The 27,270-nt window shown below is 41.5% G+C and overlaps 1 protein-coding gene across 1 annotated transcript; it reads left to right on the top strand.

The window, feature by feature from the left end:
• Positions 1 to 6,780: 6,780 nt before the first annotated feature.
• Positions 6,781 to 12,064, top strand: LOC142744113 (selenoprotein M-like). Its single transcript, XM_075854790.1, has 4 exons — positions 6,781 to 6,942; positions 8,345 to 8,421; positions 10,205 to 10,283; positions 11,822 to 12,064. The coding sequence occupies exons 1-4, from the start codon at positions 6,820 to 6,822 to the stop codon at positions 11,963 to 11,965; spliced, it is 423 nt and encodes a 140-aa protein (XP_075710905.1). The 5' UTR covers positions 6,781 to 6,819; the 3' UTR covers positions 11,966 to 12,064.
• The last annotated feature ends 15,206 nt before the right edge of the window (positions 12,065 to 27,270 follow it).

Here is a 27,270-nt window from a genome sequence, read left to right on the forward strand (position 1 = left end):
TGTTACTAATTATTTTTGTGTTTGTGTTATTTTACAGGTTCGGTTGTTGGACTACGTCGGATTTGAGGACTACTTTTTAAAGGTTTTTTTTTATTCTCAATAAAACTGGTTAATGAGGGTTGTGTGTTTTTTTTTTATTTCAATAGAAAAAATTATTTATGTCCTTGTATTTTTTTTAACTTTATTATTAACACCTTAGTAATGACTGCTGGCTGATTGACAGTGTCTATTACTAAGGCGGGCATAATGTTATGCCGGTGCAGAGGCTAACACTAGCCCCCATTATTACCCCGGTACCCACCGCCACCAGGGGTACTGGGAAGAGCCGGGTACAAACCAGTATCCGACCATCTGTAGTGATGGCTGGGCACTGGGGCAGCCGCAGGCTGGTATTATTAGGCTAGGGAAGGCCAACAACATTGGCCCTGCCCACCTTGGTAATGCTGGGCTGCTGCTGCGTTGTATCTGGCTGGTTATGAAAATGGGGGGGGGGAACCCCACATCGTTCTTTCCAATTGTTTTATTTTTTATTTTTTAAATGACGTGGGTTTTTCATAACCAGCCAGATACAATAAAGCAGCAGCAGGCTAGAATTAACTGGGGGGAGAAGGGCCCAGCCCGCGGCCGCCCCAGTATCCGACCATCACTACAGATGGTCAAGTACTGGATTGTACCCGAGTCTTACCGACACCCCTGGTGGCTGTGGTTACCAGGGTAATAATGGGGGTTAGTGTTAGCCTCTGTATCGGATAACACTAAGCCCGCAGCTATCACAAAGGCGGTAGTAACAAAGTTTAAAAAAAACACAGACAAAGAAAAAATATTTTATTGAAATTAAAAAAAACACACAACCCTCATTAACCATTTTATTGATAATAAAAAAAGCTGTCATCGAAGTAGTCCTCGAATCCGACGTAGTCCAACGACCGAACCTGTAAAAAAACACAAATACAAAAAACGATTAGTAACACATGTGGTAGGCTTAGAAAAGAAACAGGGCCCATATGTGATACTGTCTGTTGGACCCTGTATCTAAGCCTACCAAAAGGTAACCTTAGATACAGGGTCCAGCAGACAGTAATCGTATACAGTATAAGATTACTGTCTGCTGGAGCCTTGTATCTAAGCCTACCATGTGGTAGGCTTAGCTACAGGGTCCAACAGACAGTATCACATATGGGCCCTGTATCTAAGCTTACCATGTGGTTATGTAAGATGCTTAGATACAGGGCCCCAGCAGACAGTAATCTTATACAGTATAAGATTACTGTCTGCTGGGGCCCTGTATATAAGCCTATTGTGTAATTGGCTTAGATACAGGGCCCATCAGACAGGATCACACATGGGCCCTGTATCTATGCATATCATGTGATTGGCTTAGATACAGGGCCCAGCAGACAGCATCACACAATCTATGATCATGTCTCATAAGCCCTCTAAGCCTGCTACATCATAGGCTTAAAGGGGTTGTCCAGTCCCTAAACATTGATGGCCTATCCTCAGGATAGACCATCAATAGCTGATGGGTCGGGGTCCGAATCCCGGGACCACTGCCAATCAGCTGTTTTGAAGGGACCGCAGCGCTCACACTGTGAGTCGCCGACACGGATTCACAGTGTGAGCAAGGGACCGGAATGAAGGGGAAGTAGCGGTCGTACGAGCACTGCGGCCCCTTCAAAACAACGCAATGTTTATTAATGTTAACCTAAAAATATCAATATCAATAATAAATCTAATAAACCAATAACTCTTAAAAGAATCAATAAATAAATGACCAAGTCCACCCAGCATTAGCTGGGAGACTATACCACATCTAAAAAAACATTGCGACAAGATCAAACTTTATTAAAACAGGGAGGGAGGGCGGGCGCTGGTCCCGAAGGTCCGGGAAAACTGGCACCTGAACAGCTGAGCGCTTGCCTATTTAAAGGAAAATCTTCCCGCCATAAATTCTGAAACTCCAATCAGAATATATCAATATTGAAACAGAAAATTCCAGAACCTGCTCGTATGTTCCATACAGCTGACCTGAGATTTACCTCATAAGGTAAGAATCACTGTGGGAATAAAAAAGGAGGGGAGAAAGAGCAGGAACAAACCAAGTACCAAAATAAAACATTAATTAAAAATTAATAATGGGACTGTGCTACCATGTGTCCCCCAAGCAAACTGCTCTGGGGGGGCCCCTATCATTCGTTAAACATATACAGTATGAACTCAACTCTTATGACCCTTTTCATGACGTAGGCGATGTTAAATGGATCCCATAATAGTTCATGGGTGATAAATTCCACTGTCATGAAAAGCTATTAAAGAGCCGTGATGTCTGTGACGTATGTTAAACTTTGGCATATGTCCCCAATACGCTTCAATATTAAAAAAACGTATACCGATGTATGTAATAGCGTAGACTACTACACTCCTCCATACCTAAAAAAAGGTATTCTGACATATACCCCCCCCCCCCCAATGGGCTAATGGAACCCTACAGAACTTTTATGCTTTCACAAGATCATTTAGATTAACGATTTTTATGTCTGGGTGCTGTCTGGCCGAGTGTGGACCGCACCTGGACTGAACACTGACACACAATGGCGGATTATTATAGGGCGTTTTGGGCGGCTGGCCGGGGCCCAAGGCTCCCTCCCGGGGGGCCCATGGCCGCCCAAAGTACATTGTAGTTTTGTCGCAATTTTGCCGCAAATCGCACAAAACTGCATTGTGTATGTCCTGCAAAAGGAAGGTCACATGACCTTATCTCTGAAGTTCTCACTACTGCTTAGAGACCTGCTGGTCACATGACTGCAGGACCTTGAGCAGCAGTAGCAAAATTCCACAGGTAAGACTGAGGAGAGCTGCTATGTTAGTATAAGGGGATTGATTTGTTTAAGGGGTCTGTATTTAGGGTGTCTGTATTCAGGGGGTCTGGTGGGGGGTCTGTATTTAGGGTGCCTGGTTTGGGGACTGTATTTAGGAGGTTTGGTGTCTGTATTAGTTTAAGGGGTTTGTATTTAGGGAGTCTGGTCTGGGGTCTGTATCAGTTTAAGGGGTTTAGGGTCTGTATATTTAGAGGTCTGTGTTAGTTTAAGGGGTCTGGCGTCGGTATTTAGGGGGTTTGTATTAGTTTGAGGTCTGGGGTCTGTATTTAGGGGGTCTGGTCTGGGGTCTGTATTAATTTATAGGGTCTATTTAGGGGGCCTGTTCTAGGGTCTGTATTAGTTTAGGGGTCTTTGATTAGTGGTATGTATTTAGGGGGTCTGGTCTGGGGTCTGTATTAGTTTATAGGATCTATTTAGGGGGCCTGTTCTAGGGTCTGTATTAATTTAGGGGTCTTTGATTAGTGGTCTGTATTTAGGGGGTCTGGTCTGGGGTCTGTATTAGTTTATAGGGTCTGTTTAGGGGGCCTGTTCTAGTCTGTATTAGTTTAGTGTATTTAGAGGTCTGGTCTGGGGTCTGTATTAGAATAGGGGTCTGGTCTGGGGTCTGTATTGCTTAAGAGAATCAGTTATTTTGGTCATTATTAGTGTAGGGGTCAGGTCTGGGGTCTGTATTTAGGGGGTCTGTATTAGTTTGAGGTCTTGTGTCTATATTTAGGGGGTCTGGTCTGGGGTCTGTATTTAGGGGGTCTGGTCTGGGGTCTGTATTTAGGGGTCTGGTCTGGGGTCTGTATTAGTTTATGGGGTCTGTATTTAGGGGTCTTTATTAGTTTAGGGGTCTTTATTTAGGCATCTGTATTCGTTTAGGGGGTCTGGTCTGGGGTCTGTATTAAGGGAGTCAGGTCTGGGTTCATTATTAGTGTAGGGGGTCAGGTCTGGGGTCTGTATTTAGGGGTCCGGTCTGAGGTCTTTGTTTATTCAGGGTGCTTGTTCTGGGGTCTGTATTTGTTTAGGGGGTCTGGTCTGGGGACTGCAATAGTTTAGAAGGTCTGCGGTCTGTATGTATTCTATGATCTAGTCTGGGGTCCAAATGTATTAGTCGGAGTAAAAGGGGTTATCCGGGCACATCGATAGGTCATCAGTATAAAAAACAGTCCATGCCCGGACAACAGCTTTAATGTATGGACCTGGGCCTTGGTGTCTAAATTTGTGTGTTTCTATAGAGGCTGGAAATGGCTGCAGCAGTGATGGGCAAAGATGTCTCATCAGGAGAAGTCGCCATAATGGTCTGCGTCAGATGGAGAAGAAAAGAAAACGGCTCCCATCAGAGAAGACGTCACTTGTGAGTCACTGGATCTATAGGGGATCTGTCACCTTTCCTGTTGCAGGTAATCCTTGTATTCGACATATCTCTGTGTACCCAGGACTAATAGACAAATGCGTGTTACCATTCCCATTGTCAAGAGGAAGTGTCCCTACACAGTGTTATACTGTCAGCGATGGTTGGAGACGGTCAGTATGTTGGGACACAGCCCTTTGACAAGGGGAATCGTAACACCCATTTGTCAATGCTCACACAGAAAGGTGGTGTTTAATATAGACACGGCAGGGTGGTGGTGGAGAAGGGGGGCCCAAGTTTGTGGAACGGCCCAGGGCCTATGGTCTACTTAATCGGCCACTGCTGACACATCATAGTTAATGGACCAATTCAGACATCAGTTTTTTTCCCACAGACCGTCCATCCGTAATGAAAAAAATCGCAGCATGCTCTATCTTTGTACATTTTTCACGCATGTTAGTCAATGGGTCTGCGTGAAAAACGGATGCCATACAGACGCTATCCACTCCATTCCGTATTTCACAGATAGCTGCCTGGAGACACTTGAGAAGTGAAACCAGGTGGTAGAGCAAGAACAGTGTAGTCCTGATGATCAGAAGGCAAAAAGATGCACAAGAAATATCTCACAGTTCTCCCTATGCTATAAGCTATATTTTTGCACGCACTCACGTACGTACACTGATGCCATCCAGGCGAAAAAAAAAACCTGAAAACTGAAGGGCTACCGCAGAAGAAATTGATGCAAACTGATACAAATGACAAAATGGTCCGTTTTTTACTGACTGAGCTCAGACGAGTTTAACAAGGCTCGTCTGAAGTTTCCGTGGCTTCCACTCTTTCTCTGAATCTATTTTAACATTATTCAACATACTTGTCCTATGAAAATCAAAGACTATTAGGGCACGTCCAGACGTGTCGGAGTTTTTCCGCTGCAAATGATGGTGCAGATTTGGGGCAATTACGCAAGGAATCTGCACCAACATTTGCATATTTGACAGGTAATTCAGACATTGCAGAAAAGACTAAACACTCAAAAAATGGGCTCATATGGCAATTATAATAGAGGGCTAGGTGCAATGTAGTTAAAGCATCCTCCCTAAATACCAAGAAAAGGCAACTCCTATAGATACATATATAAACAGAAGGAGATCAAGGAGCTAAATAGCCAGATATAGTAAAATTAAGTACCTTTATTAACACATAAATACACATAAAATGTTAAAAAATACAAAAGGACTCTGTAGTTCCAAAACAGCACAACAGGAGAGACTCCCAGAAGTAGTCCAGGGCAAGATAAACAAACAATCTAAGTACAAAGTATGAGACAAAGGCACAAAGTCTAATGGTACGGATGCATAGTTAAATCCTAATGAAAAGTGCAACCTTCACATACAAAGGATAGGGTAAAAAGTGGAGATGAATCACCTGAAAATCAGGTCCATGGACTGAAAAAATCAGGCACTACCCCTCTATTCAAAGAGTGGCCCGGGAGTGTCGATCGAGTGTGCTGTTGAACCCCAACGCGCGTTTCGCGGTCTGCTTCCTCAAGGGGTGTGACGTCACACCCCTTGAGGAAGCAGACCGCGAAACACGCATTGGGGTTCAACAGCACACTCGATCGACACTCCCGGGCCACTCATTATGGGTAAGACGACTCTTTGAATAGAGGGGTAGTGCCTGATTTTTTCAGTCCGTGGACCTGATTTTCAGGTGATTCATCTCCACTTTTTACCCTATCCTTTGTATGTGAAGGTTGCACTTTTCATTAGGATTTAACTATGCATCCGTACCATTAGACTTTGTGCTCTTGTCTCATACTTTGTACTAGATTGTTTGTTTATCTTGCCCTGGACTACTTCTGGGAGTCTCTCCTGTTGTGCTGTTTTGGAACTACAGAGTCCTTTTGTCCTTTTGTATTTTTTAACATTTTATGTGTATTTATGTGTTAATAAAGGTACTTAATTTTACTATATCTGGCTATTTAGCTCTTTAATCTCCTTCTGTTTATATATTGCAGAAAAGACAGCGGACTTCCCACAGATTTCAGTTTTTGCATTGCAAAGGCTGAAATACGCAGTGAAATTCCGCTTCTTCTCCGCAACAGGCAGTGCATGCTGCGGAGGGAAAATTCTGCACCGCAGCCTATGGTCCGCAGCGGAGTTTTCCACAACGTCTGAACTAACTTGCTGAAAAATGTATTGAAACAACTGTAAAAAACGGCCGCTGGAGAATTCCGACACGTCTGGACGTGCCCTTACAGAGGAATAAATTAGTACTTCATTTCTTGAGAAGAAAAACATAATAATACTTTCAAATTTGAACAAGAAGTTAGAGAAAAATGCAGATATGTTTTGTAATATTTAACTAAGATCAATAAAATGCATTTAAATAGACCTTGACAAAGCATCTTATTCCATATGAGAAAATTAGATTGTGGAACACCTGCAAAGTATTAGGAAAATCACATGGTTTATGCGGTGTCCCAACCTGATTATTAGCAGTATAGAAACACCCCTACTTACATAATGGTTTATTCTTACTACTGTATATGTTACACTGCTGTGGAACACTTCATTTTTATTTTGCTCAGTGATATCTAGCAAGATGGTTCTTAAAGCAGTGCTGTGCGTCCTCGCCATCACTCTTTGCGTCAACGCAAATAACAACACTGACACAATAGAAAGGACACTAATTGAAGACATTGAAATAGCCAGAGGCACTGTTATTGTAAGTATATATTTATCATACTATTATTTTGAATTCCATTTATATAGTAGGGTAGATTCGATGATGATCCTCCAAAACAATTTACTTAGTTGTACTTTCAGTGATAAGTCTATAAAATTATTATTTAAAATTTTTTTTTATAAAATCAATCTTATCTTGTACTTCACGAAGAATATAAGACTATTATGAAGTGCCCTTTTTTTTTGCATTTGTCAGCAGTTTTTCCTTCTGTAGTCTCCATTTCTAATTGTCAGTTATCCCTGCACTCAGCTCTAATTGCTATGATGTTTCCCATACACAGCACATAAAGAAAAGAGGAGATCCTTCTCCCCTATCTCTCTTACACACACATACACACACACACACACACCGCGGCAGTGTTGCTGTAAATCCAGCGCTGGGGCGAGACAGTAGAAGACCTACTAGAAGAGTAGCAGCGTCTCTCTGTGTCTGAGCCTCTCTCTCTCTGCTGCTACTTTCTCCTCCAACTCCCCCTCCGTAGATTTCTATGATCTATAATCTGATCGCTCAGTGAAGCTGATAGTCAATCTCATTTCTGCTTCTCTCGAGACAGATGTTAGCAGTAAATTGAGTATGAATGATCAAAGCAGGAGGTCGGGGGGACGAGGAGAGCAGTCTGATAAGTGGAGAAAAAGGCATTTTTCTGAAATAAGATATATTTCAAAGTTTCTAATTTTCACGTGTACCATTGATTTATGGAATGTTTATTGAAATGACAGTGACTTTTTAAAGAGTTGTCATAGGAAAAGCATTGGTGTCATGCTCGGTTGCCGGGGATCCAACTGCTGTGACAGCTGAATTGCTAGACAAAGTTGCAGTGGTGCTAGGAAAGCGGTATGCTACCTTTTATCCTGTTGGCTCCACTTTGCCTTCTCTGTGCGGACACATCTTTGGTCATTGACTATATAAACTGAGCAACGGAGAGGTGATAGCTCATGCATGGCCACTTTTACTCAAAACTGGGACTGATGCTCATTAGATCTTAAACTAAGCAAGGATCACCACCATTGATTGAGCGTAAGGACATGTTTGATTGACATTTTCTAAAAGTCATTTGTGGGGAAAACCGTTAAATGGGTTTCCAAAATTAGAAAGCTCGATCTGTTTTTTTTTTTCTCCCAGAAACCACGCCCCAGAAGTTATTGCCCACATTTTATTAATTGAAAAAATACGGGTTGTTTAATAATGAGGTCATTCAGGTTTTTTCCATAAACAGCGCCACTTTTGTCCTTGAAATGTGTCTGGTATTGCAGATAGCTCCTTTCACTTGAATGGGGATGAGTTGCAATACCAAACACAGACCATGGAAAATACTAGCGCAGGTTTATGGAAAAAGATCCTGATTTTGCTATAATCTTGTTTTTTGTTTTTTTTTCTGCAGGCTCCAAGTGTCGTAGGATGTGCTATAAAGAGCAAACCAGAGCTTTACAAATTCATGCTGAACATCTGGGGATTATAGTATCCTTTTATTACAAATTCTTTGATAAATGTATCTGCAGCCTGTTTCTCATTTTATATCTCATATAGATTGCACATAGATATATGAACGCAGTGTGGTCGAGAAATTCTGAAACATTACGCTTCTTTACAGTTTAATTGAACTATGGTCTTCTTCACTGACATGTAGGGCACTGGAAGCATATTTGTCAGCCCAGTGATTGCCACCTTTCTGGACCCCTTTCCCATGGTTCCCTGCTGTTACCCAGGACAGTTCACATTTTGGGTCTTATTGTGCAGCATGAATGATGAATTTCTGCAAAGACAACTTAAAAGGGTTATCTAGTTAAGATTAAGATAAGGTTTTGTTTTTTTTAAATACGCCATTAGGGCATTCTGAGTTAAAAGAGGGGATTGTCTTTTTCGTGACCTCTTTGAATAAGCTGGAAATCGAATTGAAAAAAAACCTCTTTCTGGAGGACCCTGCATTACACATGTTTATTTCAATTTGCACTTTGTAATGCTTCAGTTCCTCTGTGGTGGCGCTACACACACAGTTCAGCAGATTGCAGGGGTGCCAACAGTGGGTCACCCTATGACCAGCTTACTTTTGGTGTACCCTTCTAAAACAAAAAAAAGGAATTGGCCAAGGTGGAAAACCAGTTTCAATTTAATCTAATAAACCATACAATACCTGTAAGCTTTGTAGTTTTGCACCAGCTTTAGAATTCCTTCTCTGACATTGATTATCTAAAAAGCTTATCATATGGATAGGCCCGTTTGCAATATATATACATATTTTTTTAATATATACATACCATGTATATATATATATATATATATATATATATATATATATATATATATATATATATATGGTATGTATATATGAAAAAAATGAAACTGGAAGAAAATAAAATGAGAATGTTCATTTTATGAACTTCATTAACCCCCTAAATCTGAATGTATTTTGAGCCTTAATGACCTGACACTTTTTAGTGTTTTTTTTTTATTTTCTGGGTTATTAAGTGATTTTAGGTCTTTTTTGATGACAGCTAGGGCTTTATTTTATTTATATATGTTTACTTTTTTGACACATGTAGGGGGGAATTTATTATTCACTCTATGGCAGATTTCTGGCATAGAAAAGTCCCAATTTCCACAAAAACGCCGTTTTTGCGCACACGTTTTGCGGCTTTAGCATTTTTACGTCGCCTCCCCCACTTTTCCAAAAAGTGGGTGGGGCTTAGTGAAAAAGCGGCATGACAAATTTACTGTAACTTACCCCAGAAACTGGCTTAAAGCATAGCTGAAATCTACGAGCTGGCATAGATCTCCTTTTCAGGCGCTAATAAATTAGCCGTGTCTTACTCCAGCGATGTTTATATTAGGACTGGCGTATTATTAAATCTGCCCATAGTATTTGCTCTCTTTTATGGTATTTAGTGAAAAATAGATAAAAAAGAAAAATATTTTTTACTGTTAAACTTTATATCTGCGTCCAATATTGACTGTCATTTAATTTTTACCTTTTTTTAATTTTACTTTTACCTTTTGTTTCTTTGGGGATACCATAATTTTTTGAACTCTACATATTTCTCCTGTAATTTAGCTGCCACGTGTCACAGTCAAATATGTGCTGGGTCTAGTTTGAAACAAAGGCAGAGGCACTGCTGTCACTTATAGTCAGGCACCTAACCTGTGGCTGCATCATTCTTTATAGTGTATCAGAATAAAGCCCCTTCAACCAAGCACTATGGCCTATATCACAAAACTTGTGTTTCCCTTAACATCATTTTCCCAGTCATAACCTTGAATATGATTCCAATGATGATATTGAACCTCAGATCATTTTCTACAATTATAAAAACGAGGTTCTTAAGGTTTGTACACGAGAGATTTCAATAAATCTGTCTTCAGTAGGCTCCTAAGCTCCCCTTAGTGGTAGCTGCAGGTGGCCAGAATATTATAATTTAACTCTGGCTGTGTGAAGAAAAGCTGAGGATTTGGAGCTTTGTAACAGAACAGAACGGAGCTCCAACCCCTATTAAAATATTTTATGAAATAAATGATCACAGAACTTTGGAACTATTTAGACAAAAATAAGAATTGCTTTAAATGAAATGTGTCAGGTATGTTTGAACACTTTAGTAGTGCCAATGGGAGCGTAATACAACTTGTAATACTACTTATTTCGTACATAATAAACAAAATGTAAATGAAGTAAAATCTAATAATGCTGGTTTGGTAGTGCATTTAACCCTTTAGAGAAACCTCTCTACAATGTTTTATATCTTAAATCGCTCTAGAAAAAGTTCCATGCTTTAAATGCATGAAATGCATTTCTGACTTATTTTCAGAGATTGTCAGCTAAGAGAAAAACTTAGAGGAAATGTGGTGTATAAACCTTATATAAATATGGTGATGCTAGTGGGATATTCTTACACACATCTACACCATTAGGGTATGTTCACACGGCAGCGTCCGTAATGGCTGAAATTACGGGGATGTTTTCAGCCTGAAAACATCCCCGTAATTTCAGCCGTAACGGCATGTGCAGGCGCTTGAACGCCGCGTCCATTACGGACGTAATTGGCGCTGCTTTTCATCGGAGTCAATTAATAACGGCTCCAATTACGCCCCAAGAAGTGACAGGTCACTTCTTTGACGCGGGCGTCTATTTACGCGCCGTCATTTGACAGCGGCGCGTAAATATACGCCTCGTGTGAACAGACAAACGTCAGCCCATTGCTTTCAATGGGCAGATGTTTGTCAACGCTTTCAAGCCGCATTTTTCGGACGTAATTCGGGGCAAAAATGCCCGAATTACGTCCGTAATTAGTGTGTGTGAACATACCCTTAAAGGAACACTATGGAAAACAAATGATACTCTGTGCTATGGCTAGTGCAGGGACTGAAGCATTGCATCACATAGGGATTCCAAGAGCACCAGTGGCCTACCTACGCAGTCTAAGTAAAGAAGGTAGCTGGAGTAATATAATAATATTTATAGTGGGCGTACATTTTATTTTTTGACTGCCAGATAATAATTCCTTAATATTTTTTGGACCAGTTTTTATATATGATCCAAAGTGTTACTATTTACACTATGCCTGTTCTAGTAGTGGCACCCCAGTTTTCTTGTCAAATCCTCAGTTTTGGCTGTAATGGTTGGAGCCAGAATGACAAAAGTTTATCATTTTAGACTATTGGGCAGATTGATCATAACCATGTTTTATTATTCATCTGATAACAATTTCTTCAATTTTAAGTTTGTTGCTGAGTGTGAAGATCATTTTAAGGACATTCTCACTGAGATATTGGGTTGTGATATGTAAAGTCAAATGTTAATATTTATCTTATTTCTAAATATTTTCCCTACTCCATTTCAATTGTAATGACTTACGAGTATAATTTATAGGTGACTAAGATTAGGAACAAGACAGCTGATGAAATTAGTGCAATACTGGATGAAGCGGGATTTTACAAGAAATCACAAAAAGGAGAAGAGGTCCCAAAGGAGTTCCAACACTATCCACTGAAAGCACCAAGGGACGAGCTGTAAAACTCTGCATATAATAATGCACTGATAATTCCAACCAAGAAAAATGAAGATGTTTTTTCTGCCCCATAATAATTCTAAACCAAGTGAAATTCTCTTGTAGGAAAGGAGGGCATTGTAGAATTTTACCTTTTTATATTAAACTATTATAAACAAGATTTATATGGTATTTTTATTCATGGGACTGTGAAAATGAATTAAATGAAGAAATGGTTATTCAGCTGTTAGTAAAGTTATATCTGGGCCACAGCATAAAACAAAATAAAAGTTAAACAATAATTACTGTAGAGACAATTGAACCATATATACAACAGTTCCAAAACATCCAAGTATTTATAACAAAGCAGGGACTGCCCTGTAGCTCTGTTCTACAGTGAACACAACAGATAGTGTCTACATGTTAAGCCAATAGAAATACAGCAGGATAAATAAAATATCTTAGGCTTCGTTCGCATCTGTGTCAGGGCTCCATTCCGAAGTTCCGTTTCGACTACGGTATTCATCCCGTCAAAACGACGGAACCCTTGCACAACGGAGACAAACTGAAACCATTGGCACCGGATCCGCCACCATTGAAATTAATGGTGATGGTTTCCGTTTGTGTGAGTCAGGGCTCAGACGGAACGTCGGAATGGAGCCCTGACGCATATGTGAACATAGCCTAAATATGCTAATATCTCCATATGACTGAATGTACTAAAAAAAAAAAATCCATCACAGACCAATAAAGTAAATTTATTATCCTAATAGCTGACATGGTTCCTATTCACCACACAAATCTAGCCATATACATGGGATATTTTTTCAGAACCAGCGAATTTTAGTGGAAGCTGCCAGTAAACTAATGTTTATGGACAGCTTTAACCCCTTAGAGACCAAGCTATTTCTCATTTTTTTTTTCCGATTTTCACTCCCCGCCTTCTAAGAGCCATAACTTTTTTATTTTTCCGTCAGCGGAGTGGTGTGAGGGCTTATTTTTTGCGTGAGGAATTGTTTCTATTGGCACTATTTGAAGTACCATATAGTGTGCTGGGAAACGGAAAAAAAATTCTTTGTGGGGTGAATTTGTAAAAAACTGCAATTACTTCATTGTTTTTTGGGTTTCATTTTTATGGCTTTTACCGTTCGATAAAAATAACAACTAAGCTTTATTCTGTTTGTCAATACGATTATAGCGATACTAAATTTATATATTTTATTTATGTTCTACTACTTTTACAAAGAAAGAACTATTTGTTTAAAAAAATTCTTTTGTGTAAACATATACTGAGAGCTATAACGTTTTTATTTTTCCATCTTTTGAGCAGTCTGAGAGGGCTTATTTTTTGCGTGACGATATGTAGTTTTTATTGGTACCATTTTTTGTTACAGACTACTTTTTGATCATTTATTAAATTTTTTTTAGAGCGAAGGTGACCTAAAAACAGCGATTCTGACATTTGAAGCGAGTTAATTAATGTTATATAGTAATAGTTTGGATTTTTTACGGATGCGCCGATACCAATTTTGTTTATATTTTTATTTTTTACATTACTTTAGAGGAAAAATGGGATTTTTTTTTTACAAGACAGGAGCAGAAAGATGTCAGACATGGTGGCCTTCATTAGGCCCCCAGGCTGCCATGACAACCGTCGGCACCCCGCAATCGCATTTGGGGGGGGCGATGGGCTGTTGGAGGGGGCCACCCCCCCTTTCTAACGGCTTAGTTGCTGCGGTCGCTATTGACCACAGCATCTAAGTGGTTAAACAGCCAGGATCAGAGCTCTCTCTGTTCCTGGCCATTAGCATGAAGTGTCAGCTGCAGAGTATGGAGTGGGCTTAGCCTTTGAGCCCGCTCCATACTTAAACCCCTGCACCATGATGTACAGTTTCGTCATTGTGCTTCAATAGGTTAAACAGTATATTGTATGCAGAACGGAAGAAAACTGTCTGGAGCTGCAAACAAATATCTCATGTTTCTGGTCATCTTAAGCTGGCCATACACCATACATATTCAATATTTCACCCGACTGCACTATAAACAGGCAGGCTCCGCTCGGTTGAGCGTGCATGTTTATTTAAATTGATAGAGGTAATAATATCCAGCAAGAAAAAAGGATCAGGCATGTTGTATTTCTCACGACATTGGCCATCATGGGATGGTCGGGAGGTCGCATACACAGTAGATTGTCGGCCAAACGCTTGTTTGGCCAACAGCTATTTCTGCCAACTGTATTTTGACTGAGCCTGCATGTTTATTTTAATGGGGGGAAGGTAATAAGCCACTGCCAGACACCACATTCAGCAACTTATCTCATGTGAGTGCAAAAGATTGTGCATGTTGAAATTCCCCTGACACCCCCTTTCAGATGCATCCTTCGATAGCGGTGAATTCGGCTCACTCTTCTCTCATGTGTATAACCAGCTTTAGACATATAATAGGCAAGAACTTGTCATACTAAGGCCCTCAGATGCTAGAAGCAAATTCTAAGCAATATGTGAACGTAACAATGGGGGACACAAAAAATACGTACACGTGAAATTATACTCCTATATAGGTAAAGTATAATATGTGATTGAATATGCTACATTACTTGTGACTATTTGCAAAAGTAAGTGCAGACACGGACCTCACTGCCAAAGCACTTATCAAATGTTCAACTTGTAGATACTGCAGCTTCCTGGCAGATCAAGTGGAAAAACTTTACCTCTTTTTCCCCAATGACCTGAGGACATGGTTGTAAAAACAAAGTGGTCTATATCTCACATAACCCATCCCCCATGCTTGATAAATCTCACACTTTAGATCCCAATCCCTAATTCGTATGTAGACCGTCAATCATTTTTTATTATGACAACTATAGGAATTGTATTTAATTTAAAGGGGTTAAACAAAATTTTCAAAATTGGCAGCAGGGGATGGAATTAAATAATAAATGCTCAGATAATTCACCACTGAAGTGCAGATACTCACCTCCTGAAGTGCCCACCTGTCCAACACTGAGGTCCCTTTCTCCGCCGCTCTGGTTACGGAAGATCCTTTAGTGGTCACATGCTGTTCATTGGTCATATGCCGCAGCCAATTACTGAACGGAACGTGACCGCCAAGGCCAGCGATTGGCAGCAGCGGCAAGTGACTGGTGCTTGTCTTTTCGTAAAAAAAAGTCTCTTACACTATAGATTGGATTGATTAATATAATATATATTTTTCATAGAAGACTGGTATAAACTTTATTTTTGACAAATGGGCTACTTTTCAGGAGAAAAGACTGTGGAGTGACGTTCAAAGGAATGTTACCCAATGCAACTGTGACGCTAAGTCACTTACCAGCAATTTTTGTATGGCCTTAATAGAAAGGAATGGGGACCAAGGCCGTTGCACTATTCTCGCATTACTTTTTTAATTCACTGCTAGGGAAGTGAGACTCAAACTTAGAAAAGTTGTGTGACATAAATTACATGAAAGCAAAACCTCAAAAAACAGACTGCACATCAAAATACACTGCTGAAGTCATTGTGCCGCACTGGCCTTACACATTGAAATTCTTAATCACTTCAAAATAGAATGGGAAACCACAGCTGTGGAGAGGCAAACAGGGCCTCCTGAAATAACAGTTTCTACAAAGGTAAAGCTTATCTTATCGCATACAAGAAACCGAATAACATATGGTGTACAAAAAGGAAAATAAGAGTTGCACAACATTACGAAGATGAATTCACTGTTTACTACTTTGAAAGAATCTTGTATGGAGATGAGCGAACCGAAACAGCCGAACTCTGTTTCGATCCGAACTTTGGTATAAGTTCGGTTCGGCGCAAACACAGTACTAGTGTGGTTCGTTTCAGCCGAACCTTGTAAAATCGCTAATATTAAAGATGGTGTCTGCCACATGGCAGAGAGGAGGAGGAGAACGAAGGATCACATGACTACAGGCCAGCCCATAATGTCTTGCAAACAGCTCTCCCAGCCAATCAGGAGGCAGTATAGGGGTGAGGTCAGAGCCAGTATAAAGGGCTTTCCACCATGCTTCAGCAGCCATTTCGGGCAGAGAATCTGAGAAGAAGAAGATCTCTGTGACAGAGAGATACACAGTAAACAACACAATCCACAAAACTTATAGATAGATAGAACCAGTGCTGAGCAGGAGAAGAACAGTGAAACAACAAGCTATAAATTGTAGGGAGAGTTAGGGGCTGTTCACATCTGCGTTGAGGTATTCTGTTGTTCTGCTTTGTCAGCAGAACAAGGGAATACTGGAAGCAACTGTTCTATTGCACAACGGATCCCGCCGGCGGCTGATGGAACCCATTGTCTTCAATAGGTTCCGTCGGGGTGTCCGTGATGTTACCGGAAAAAATAGCACAGCATGCTGTGCTATTGTTTCCGGTAATCCCTGCTGAATCTGCATCCAACGCAAATGTGAACAGCCCCTTAGCTAGCTGCTAGGGTCAGACAGTGTGTGTGTAATACACAGAACAGTATCATTGCTACTGTGCTAGGCTGGACTGGCTTTTGTGCACTCACTGACCGTGTATTGCGTCCAAACTTAAATCACATTCACATCACACAGCAAAGCTGTATTTTCATAACTAGTGTACAGTAACTTCAGTACAGTAATTGGCAAATGCACTGAAAAGCAGTGCACATATCGTTCTTTGTCTGTTCATCACCCAATCAATTTCAGCTGAATATTTACTGTACAAAATTGAATCTTTTAGTCTGTTGTGCGCATTTTTTCAAATACTATACAGAAATCGCAGTTATCACAGAGCGTTGTGTGTCTGTTTTAAATATTTTAAATAAAAATGTATGGTAAAAGAACGGGTGGGAAAGGACAGAGTAGAGGAAAAAACACCCGTGCCATGTCCTTTGCAAGTAAGGACGTTGGTGCCAGTACCAGCACTGTCGACACCAGGCATGAGCCCAAGCCCCGTACTAAAAGCACCAGCCATGTGCCCAGGACCAGTCCTAGTAGTAGCAGCAGCATCAGCAAGCCAGAGTTGTCCATCTTCTCCAGTGGGCGTTATTTTGGAGGATTTGACTATTGTGGGCTGGTTGGCTCGTGCTCGGTCATCTCAGGAGGAAGACTCTGACGCTATGACTTTAAGACGGGTTTCAGTAGATTCCTACTCCTCTATAGTTACTTGGCACACTAATAGAAGCCTTTCCTTTCCATCATCTCTGTCTTCACTATCCCCTCCTAGTGGGGCAGCACCTTTTATCCTAAGAGCCAGCACCACGGGTGCTACGGATAAGGAAGATACTCAACAACATAGTGATGATTAGGAGTTGTTTGAGGACAGTACATTTTTGGAGTATGTTGCGGAAGTGTTGGGAGAGGTGTCCTAGACACATATCTGTGGTAGTGGGAGTGGTGGAAGTGGCAGTTATGGAGGTGGATATGGTGAGGGGGGCAAGGAGCCCATGAGACATTAGAACAGACTTGAGAGAAGTGGCGGGGATGATGAGGAGGACTATGATGATAATGTGGTTTTGGACTGGACATAGGAACCATGTAACGAGGTGGTGATGATGTCGTCAGATAAGGATGGTAGTGGTGAGCACAGGTAGGGCCAGAACATCTGCAAAATTTTCCAGGGTTAGACCTGCTGGTATGGTCAGCTTAGGAGCAGGTGACTGCATAACTGCTGCTGCCACTGGAGTAGTCTCCAGAAAAAAGCCTGCCAGATGAGGGGTGAGCTTGGGTGGTCGTTCAATACTAGCTCTTTATGGTACTTTGCCGTGTGGCAATTCTGTACCTTCCCGGAGGAACAAAACATGGCACAGTGCCGGATCTGCAAGCTGAAAGTAAGGCATGGCCAGGGCACAAATGTAGGAACTACTGCGTAAGCACATGGAGCGTCATCACAAGGCCACGTGGGACAATTAAATTGCCCTACAACATGATCAAGACCTTTCTGCTGCTGCTCTGAATCCCTGTCATCTGTCTAGTAGCCAGGCCTCATCCACAGGCAGTACAGTCTCGTTGTCATCATCACTGTCATCTAGTTCTCCTCCTCCATCCCATCAGTTATCCATAACGGAACCTGTTGCTATACCACCTGTTTGAGTCCACTGCCTTTAGGCAACTGATGTTGTGCGCTCAGCCTAGGTGGCGGAAACCTAGCTTCCAATACCTCTCCAAGAAAGCCATCCCTGAATTTCACAATCATGTCGTGGAGAAGGTGGGCCACTCCTTGCAATTGTCGGTGTGCAGCAAGGTGCACGCCACCATCGACACATGGAGCAGAAACTATGGGCAGGGACAGTACGTCTTTCACGGCCCACTGGGTCAATATTTTGCAGTACGATGCACCACCACAACAAGGCCAGCATTACTAATACTGACAACCAGGCGCTTATCCTCCTCCTCTTCCACATCATCCTCAATGGACGTCTTCCTGTCCCTGACTGTGCAGAGCATAGCTAACACTCCTTCCTCCTTTCATAGGTGCAAAGTGAAGCGCTACAACGCTGTATTACATCTGCTGAGACTCATAGGGGAGGAGTTGCTGCTCTGCATGAAGGAGGAAATCTCACGCTGGCTGTCTCCTCGGAAACTCCCACTGGGCAATATGGTCGCTGATAACGGGAAGAACATTGTGGCTACTCTGCATCTAGATCACATGACATGGCACAAGTGATTAATCTGGTCGTAACACGTTTCTTAAATCATGTTGGTTTGAAGGATGTGCTGGCCACGTCCAGGAGAGTTTGCGTTCGCTTTAGCCATTCTTATGCGTTTAAGCATGCCCTCCTAGACTTGCAGCGACACAACGGTCTGTCTGAACAACGCTTGATTTGCAACATTCCAACACCTTACACATGTTGAACCGTCTGTACAAACAGCGAAAGGCGGTGAATGATTTCTTCATGCAGCAGACAAGCAGTATTTGTAGCCAGTGTAATTTTCAGCTAGGGCAGTGGCAGATGATCAGGGATGCATGTCGCGTTTTGAGGCCCTTTGAAGAGGCGACAAGATTTGTCAGCAGGGACAACAGCGGAATGAACGATGTTATGCCCCTGATATTCATTCTGGAGCAAACGCTCACAAAGATGATTCAGAAAGGGATGGAAAAAGGATCACATCTGGCTTGCAGCACTATGGATGTTGAGAAGGAGGTGTAGGAGGATGAGGAAGTAGGACCTGAGGAGGAAGTGGATTTGGAGATGGAATCAGTACAGTTATCAAAGAAAAGGATAGGAGACGAGGCAGACACTTAACATGATGACAGTGATGATGACGACAATGACGAACATGATGATGATGAACAACCATGGCAGTATGGGGCAGAGATGGAACCAACCGGGTCCTCGGAAACTATGGCGAGCTGTATGCTTCGTTGCTTGCGCGCTGACAGCCATATTGTTAGCATGAAGCAAACAGATGAGTACTAGATAGCCACACTTTTAGATCCTCGGTATAAAACCAAAATGGGAGAATTCTTTCCGCCTACCGAGAGGGAGGCAAAATTAGCTTATTATTGAGAGAAGCTATGCATCCAGCTTGCCACAGCTTTAAAATACAGACGCCTGCCATAAGCATGTCCGAGCTGGAGGTCACTCTCTGCTCCATGCTTAGCAAATGCTTCAATGCCTCTTCCAGGGCTACCGCTGCAACAGGTAGCAGCATCAGCAGCCATTTCAGTTTGGAGAACATGATGACAATGTTTTTACATCCAATATGTCGACCTGACACACATTATCACCAAAGGGCTGTTCATCACCACCTGAACAAGCAGGTTCAGTGGTACCTAGAATGTGCCCTTTCTCCGGCAGACCCCATGGAATTCTGGGTCATCAGATTGAACCATTGCCAAGAACTGGCCCAGTTTATCATGGGTCTATTATCTTGTCCACTATCCAGTGTAGCTTCAGAGGGGGTATTCAGTGTGGCAGGTGGCGTCATCACTCCTAAGCGAGCAAGATTGTCGGCCAAAAGCATGGAAAAACTCATGCTTGTTAAAATGAATGAGGCATGCATCGGTGATGATTTTAAAACCCCTGTGCCTGATGCCACTGACTAGATCTGCCATTGCTGCTGTTAAATCGCTACTACTACCACCAGTCCACCACCTCTGATGTCCACTCGCTACTACTACCACTATTTAACTACTCCTGCTGGCGCCCGCTCCTACTAGGATCTCCTGTCCTGTCCATTGTTTTATACTGTGCTGTTGCTGATGCAGCTATTTCTACCACCACCTCTGCTTTCCACTCGCTACTACTACTGCCAGTCCATCACCCCTGTTGACTGCCCGTTCCTACAAGGCCTACGCAACCATTGTTTTATACTGTGCCGCTGCTAATGCAGCTAATTCTACCACCACCCCTGCTGCTGCTACTACCAGGCCTACACAAAAACCACATGTCAACCAGATGATCTAAAAAAAGGGATTTATTTTTTTCTCGACTTTTTACTTGTAAAGAAAAAATGTCTTCACTTTCCAGGATGCCAATCCTGTTGCTACTCCCCAAATGGGATAATTTTTGACAGCTTGTAAAAAGCCATTGCTTATTCACTTTCCAGGCACAAAACCTGTTGTTACTTCCAAATAGGGATAATTTTTGGAGCGCTTGGAAGAAGCTATTGCTTCTTCTGTTACCACCGTGTATGTATAAAAACCTGCCACCACCAAGAAGGGCTAATTTTTGGTCATTTTCTTAACTTTAAAAAGCATAAAAAATGTGCTAGTGCAGTGTCTTTTTAAACAAGCTGTTAGTTACCACCGGCTACCATCCGTTTACCCATAGCCATACATGTTGCCGTAGCTTTGACTTTAACTTTGCCTTAAAAACAGTTCAAAAGTACTTTGATACACTCCTGGCTGACCTAAGAGTGTTATGCATGGCTTTTAGAACTCTCAGGCAATGTTATACATGAGTTTTAAGGCTGTTGGTGAAATTTGGGTTCGGTTCAAGCTAATTCGGTCCAAACCACACTTTTTGCTGAAAATTTTGTGAACTGGCCGAATCTAACTTTTCAAGAGTAAATTGATTTGGAATCAGAAGATTTATCTTGTCATATAATCCCATACATAACCCTAGTCTGACTATGAAGGTACATTTTACATAAATTTCCTGGTCTTATAAGTATTCTTTAGTACAATGAAGAAAATGGAATTAATGTGACTGTGTATTTAAATAAGCATTGTATTTAAAGGGGTTGTTCGGGTTGGGGGGTGGGGGGGCTGTTTTTTATACTGATGACCTGGACAGGTCATCAATATATGATCGGTTGGGGTCTGACTACCGTGCTTCAGTACTGCTCCTATTCAAGTGATTAGGAGCAGAGCTGCAGTAACTCTTCACGGCCGTTATACAGTGGTCGGAGACTTGTGCTTCCAGGACCCAACTTGCATAGCTTCTGGTGCCCGGAGGCATCTGGGACAGCTAATCGGTGAGGGCTCCAGGTGTTGGATCCCCAACAATCATATACCGATGACCTAATTTGTGTATAGGTCATCAGTATAAAAAAAACAGCCCCCAAACTGGACAACCCCTTTAAGCTTAAAGGGGTTGTCCAGTTTAGAAAACCCATTTTCAAATACCCTATTAGGAGATTCTGAGTTAATAGAGGGGATCCTCTGTTCACGATCCTCATCTCTTGGCCAGGGTGGAGAGTGGTTACAAAGTGCGTCCTTGACCTGCATTGTACAGACAACCGTTTGATTTGAATTGGCACTGTGTCATTTCTTCTGTGGTGGCGCTGCAGGGAAATTTCACCAAGATTGCAGTGGAACTCTGTAGGTCTCAGCAGGGGAACACTTTATGATCAGCTTAGTGTCAAGAGACCCTTCTACCACATAGTGATTGTCCAAAACGAAGAACCGCCATAATTTTAGCATTATGGATACCCATGTGTAAGAAAGGATATTATTTTAAATGTTAGGTATTGTTAAAGGGGTTTTCCAAATTAAACTTTTATCTGTGGTCCATAGCTAGCCTCCCCAAAATTTACTTACATTTTCCAAAGCTACGTTTTCCAGTCTTCCCACGCATCACGTGACCTCTGACATCACGTTTCCTGCTCCCTCTAGTGACGTGCTGTATACCAATCACAAAGGCTAGGAGACAATAGTCCTAGCCTCGTATATAGCACGTCACTAGTGACGTTTCGATTCTGGGGGTAGCTGTTTAACATCGGGGCAACGTGCATGTGCTATCTTGGCTAGATTCTCAAAATACACCCGTGCTTTCCCTGGTGTGTAATACCATTTGTTCACTGCAGGTGCTGATCTGTATAGTCATTGCAGGAGGCAGGCAAATGGCTCTTCCCCTTTACCAATGAACATACAATCCAAATGCACGCTGCTTACAGAATGCAAAGAATCATGTAAAACTAAGGCTAAGCAGGAAGCAGAAGTATACAAGCACCCCCCCCCCCCCAAAAAAAACCATTGTCAACAAACGGCACTCAACAGGAATGGGAATCATGGTAAATAACTACTTTTTTTTACTGGACAATGGTCTAGAAGTAAGTAAGGGAAAAGTTTTTTAGAAGTTTTTATCTTTTGAGGGGATCTTGGAAGATTCCATTGAATTGAATACAGATTAGGACAGCTGTATTAACCTCTTAAGGTCCGAGACATTTTTTAGATTTTAGATTTTCGTTTTTCACTTCCCGCCTTCCAAGACCCATAACGTCTTTATTTTTCCATCAATAGAATGGTGTTAGAGCTTATATTTTGCGGGATGAGTTGTAGTTTCTATTAGTAGCATTTAAAGTACCATATAATGTACTCGGAAGCTGAAAAATATATTTGCGGGCTGAAATTGGAAAAAACTGCGAATCCTCCATTATTTTTTGGGTTCCGTTTTTACGTCTTTCACCCTGTGGTAAAAACAACAACTTAACTTTATTCTGTGTCTCAATACGATTATGGTGATATCAAACCTATATAGATTTTTTTATATTTTACTACTTTAAAAAAACAAAAAACTTTTTGTTAAAAAAAAAATAGTTTTGTTTCACTACATTCTGAGAGCCATAACTTTTTTATTTTTCCGTGCATTGAGCGGTGTGAGGGCTTATTTTTTGCGGTACGAGCTGTAGATTTTAATGGCACCATTCGTTAGTACATATGACTTTTTTGGAGCTAAAGTGACCAAAAAACTGAGATTTTGGCGGTTTACAATTATTTTATGGCGTTCACCGTGCGCGTTAAATAGCAATGCAGCAATACTAATTTTGTTGAATTTTTTTATTTTTGACATTACTTTAGAGGAAAAATGGGAAAAGGGGGTTTTTTTTTAAACTTTTTTTTTTTGCACTACTAAAAACTTTATATCACTTCTTTTTACACATTTCATTAGTTCCCCTAGGGGACTTGAACCACCGATCATTAGATCGCTGGTACAATATACTGCAATATTAATGTATTGCAGTATATCGTCATTTTTATAGGCATCTGTTAAGCCCTGCCACAGGCATGTCTTAACAGAGGCAGAGTGAAGGCAGCCCTAGGGGCCTTCATTAGGACCCTGGGCTGCCATAATAACCATCATCACCCCCCGGGGGGGCGATGAGCTGCCCCCCTCTTCTCCACGCCTCAGATGCTGCGGTCGCGATTGACTGTAGCATTTAAGGGGTTAAACAGCCAGGAACAGCTTGATCGCTGCTCCCGGCTGTTAGTCCCGGGTGTCGGCTGTAAAACACAGCCGACACCCGCAGCATATGGAGCGCACTCCAAACATCACCCCCACACCATGACGTACCGTTGCATCATGGTGCGTCAAGGGGTTAAAGTCTCTAGAGTTTAGTATCTATGTGCCTGTGCTCAAATGAAACCTCAATGTCTCCGCCCCTTCAAATGTTAGTATAAAATTACAATCTTTAGTATATCTGAAAATATAATAAATCCTTAGTCTGATAATGTAAACCTTTGAATGGACACTAACTTTTCAAACAACTTACTTTAATCTACACCGTGTTCCAAATTATTATGCACATTGGATTTAAGTGTCATAAACATTTAATTATTAGTTTTTAATTATTGTGTCTTAGGGTATGTTCACACGGCCAAATTTCAGACGTATACGAGGCGTATTATGCCTCGTTTTACGTCTGAAAATATGGCTACAATACGTCGGCAAACATCTGCCCATTCATTTGAATGGGTTTGCCGACGTACTGTGCAGACGACCTGTTATTTACGAGTCGTCGTTTGACAGCTGTCAAACGACGACCCGTAAATTTACTGCCTCGGCAAAGAAGTGCAGGGCACTTCTTTGCCACGTAATTTGAGCCGTTCTTCATTGAAATCAATGAAGCACGGCTCAAGGTTTACGAGCGTCTCAGATGCCTCGTAAATTACGAGGAGGAGCTTTTACGTGTGAAACGAGGCAGCTGTAAACAGTCTGTCTTTTCACACGTAACTGCCTCTCAGCGTGTGAACATACCCTTAGGGTATGTTCACACGTAGTCAACAAAAACGTCTGAAAATCCAGAGCTGTTTTCAAGGGAAAACAGACCCTGCTTTTCAGACGTTTTTTTACCAACTCGCATTTTTCGCGGCGTTTTCACGCCGTTTTCGCGGCGTTTTTTACGTCCGTTTTTGGAGCTGTTTTCATTGGAGTCTATGAGAAAACAGCTCCAAAAACGTCCAAAGAAGTGTCCTGCACTTCTTTTTACGAGGCGTAATTTTACGCGTCGTAATTGCCGTACGACGCGTAAAATTACGCGTCGTGTGGACAATACAGCATTATACCCATAGAAAGTAATGGGCAGATGTTTGACGACGTATTTGAGACGTATTTCCAGACGTAAAACGAGGCAAAATACGCCTCGTATACGTCTGAAATTTGGCCGTGTGAACATACCCTTAGGGCTCTTTGGATCATTGTAATCAATCTCAGACACCTGTGATAATTAGTTTGCCAGGTGTGCCCAATCAAAGGAAAACCACTTAACCCCTTAATGACCAGCCTATTTTAGACGTTAATGAACAAGCCATTTTTTACGCTTTTCCATCGTCTTATTCAAAGAGCTATACACTTTTTATTTTTGCGTCGACGTAGCTGTATAAGGTCTTGTTTTTTGCGGGACAAGTTGTTATTTTTAATAGCACCATTTTGGATAGAATTTATTGATTAACTTTTATTAACTTTTTTTGGGGGGGGGAATAGAAAAAAACCAGCAATTTTGACACACTTTTTTGCGTCCTAAATTTACGCTGTTTACCGTGTGGTATAAATAACACAATAACTTTATTCAGCGGGTTGTTGCGATTGCAAGGATACCAAATTTGTATAGTTTTTGTATGTTTTACTACTTTTACACAGTAAAAACACTTTTTTTTCAAAATTATTTGTTTTTGTCTCCATATTTGAAGAGCCGTAACGTTTTTATTTTTTCGCCGATGCAATTGTAGGAGGGCTTTTTTTTTGCGGGACGACTTGTAGTTTTTATCGGTACCATTTTGGAGTAGATGCGACTTTTTGATCACTTTTTATCACATTTTGTTTAAGGCTGGATTCAAAGAAAACAGCAATTTTTGCATGTTTTTTTATTTTATTTTTTACGACGTTCACCGTGCGGGTTAAATGATGTAATAAGTTTATAGTTGGGGTCGTTATGGACACGGCAATACCAAATATGTGTCACTTTTTTACTTTATTTTGTTTGTTAATAATAAAGCAGTTTGTAAGAGGGAAAAGTGGGTTTTTCATTTTTTTTTCACTTTTTTACTAGTCCCACTAGGGGACTTCACTATGCGATCCTCCAATCACATTTATAATACACTGCAATACTTCTGTATTGCAGTGTATTTTGCTTGTCCATGTAAAACGGACAGGCATCTGCTAGGTCATGCCTCCGGCATGACCTAGCAGGCATTCACCACAGGCAGACCTGGGGGCCTTTATTAGGCCCCCGGCTGCCTTCGGAGAAACAGACACTCGGCGATCTTATCGCTGGGTGTCAGTTGGATGAGACGGAGCTCCTTCCCTCTCTCCAGAACCACTCAGATGCGGTGCACGCTATTCAGCACCGCATCTGAGGGGTTAAACGGGAGAGATCGATACTTATATCGATCAAACCCGGTCGAGCAGGGACGCCCCCAGCCCTTGGCAGCTGAGAGCAGGGAGATTTGACAGCTCCCTGCTCTGTTTACTTATTCCGATGCCGCGACGTAAAAAGTCTATGGCATTGGAATAAGGCCAGTTAGTGACCGACGTAGAAACACTATGGGTCGGTCACTAACGGGTTAAGAAGTACGTTCCACATTATTAAGCAGGCCACAGGTTTCAAGCAATATGGGAAAGAAAAAGGATCTCTCTGCTGCCGAAAAGCGTGAAATAGTGCAATACCTTGGACAAGGTATGAAAACATTGGATATTTCAAGAAAACTTAAGCGTGATCATCGTACTGTGAAAAGATTTGTGGCTGATTCAGAGCACAGACGGTTCGTTCAGATAAAGGCATAATGAGGAAGGTTTCTGCCAGACAAATTAATAGGATTAGGAGAGCAGCTGCTAAAATGCCATTGCAAAGCAGCAAACAGGTATTTGAAGCCGCTGGTGCCTCTGGAGTCCCGCGAACCTCAAGGTGTAGGATCCTCCAGAGGTTTGCAAGTGTGCATAAAGCTATTATTCGGCCACCCCACATGGCTGCTATGGGCATAAAAGGAGAAAAACTCATGGTGTGGCCCCCATGTTCCCCTGACATCAACCCTATTGAGAACCTTTGGAGCATCCTTAAGCAAAATATCTATGAGGGTGGGAGGCAGTTCACATCAAAACAGAAGCTCTGGGAGGCTATTCTGACATTCAGCAAAGATATTCAAGCAGAAACTGTCCAAATACTCACAAATTCAATGGATGCAAGAATTGTGAAGGTGATATCAAAGAAGGGGTCCTATGTTAACATGTAACTTGGCCTGTTAAGTTTTTTTTGATTGAAAGAGCTTTTGATTTCTGTAAATATGACCTCCTGATGTTGCAAATTCAACAAATTACCATTTTAGTTCTCTTTACAACCTATAAAATGTTTTGATCTCTGTTGTGCATAATAATTTGAAACAGTGCATTTTGAGTTTTTTACTTCTAAAAAAAAATCTGTTATCATTAGGAGATTTGTTCAATAAAATTCACATTATACTCCAATGGTTGATGGCTTGAAGATTATACTGACTGTCATTTGCATTGACTATTTAGGAAAATCAGCGAAAAATAACATTTGCATAATAATTTGGAACGCTGTAATGGCGGGGTAGGGAGACAGACAGGTGAACACTAATCTACCCGCCACTCAGTCCCTGCCTACTTGCAACGGCCCATCCTAAGCGACGGCGTACAACTGGGCAACGGTCCCTACGCTCACTAAGAA

Source organism: Rhinoderma darwinii, chromosome 1, assembly GCF_050947455.1.
Source record: "Rhinoderma darwinii isolate aRhiDar2 chromosome 1, aRhiDar2.hap1, whole genome shotgun sequence".
NCBI lineage: Eukaryota > Metazoa > Chordata > Amphibia > Anura > Rhinodermatidae > Rhinoderma > Rhinoderma darwinii.

Excerpts from the sequence above, each read along its gene's own strand:
- LOC142744113 (XM_075854790.1), top strand. The coding sequence starts at position 6,820 with ATGGTTCTTAAAGCAGTGCTGTGCGTCCTCGCCATCACTCTTTGCGTC. Across the intron at positions 8,422-10,204 it reads CTGAACATCTGGGGATTATA|TCATAACCTTGAATATGATT; the intron begins GTATCCTTTTAT and ends TCATTTTCCCAG. Across the intron at positions 10,284-11,821 it reads ATAAAAACGAGGTTCTTAAG|GTGACTAAGATTAGGAACAA; the intron begins GTTTGTACACGA and ends TATAATTTATAG.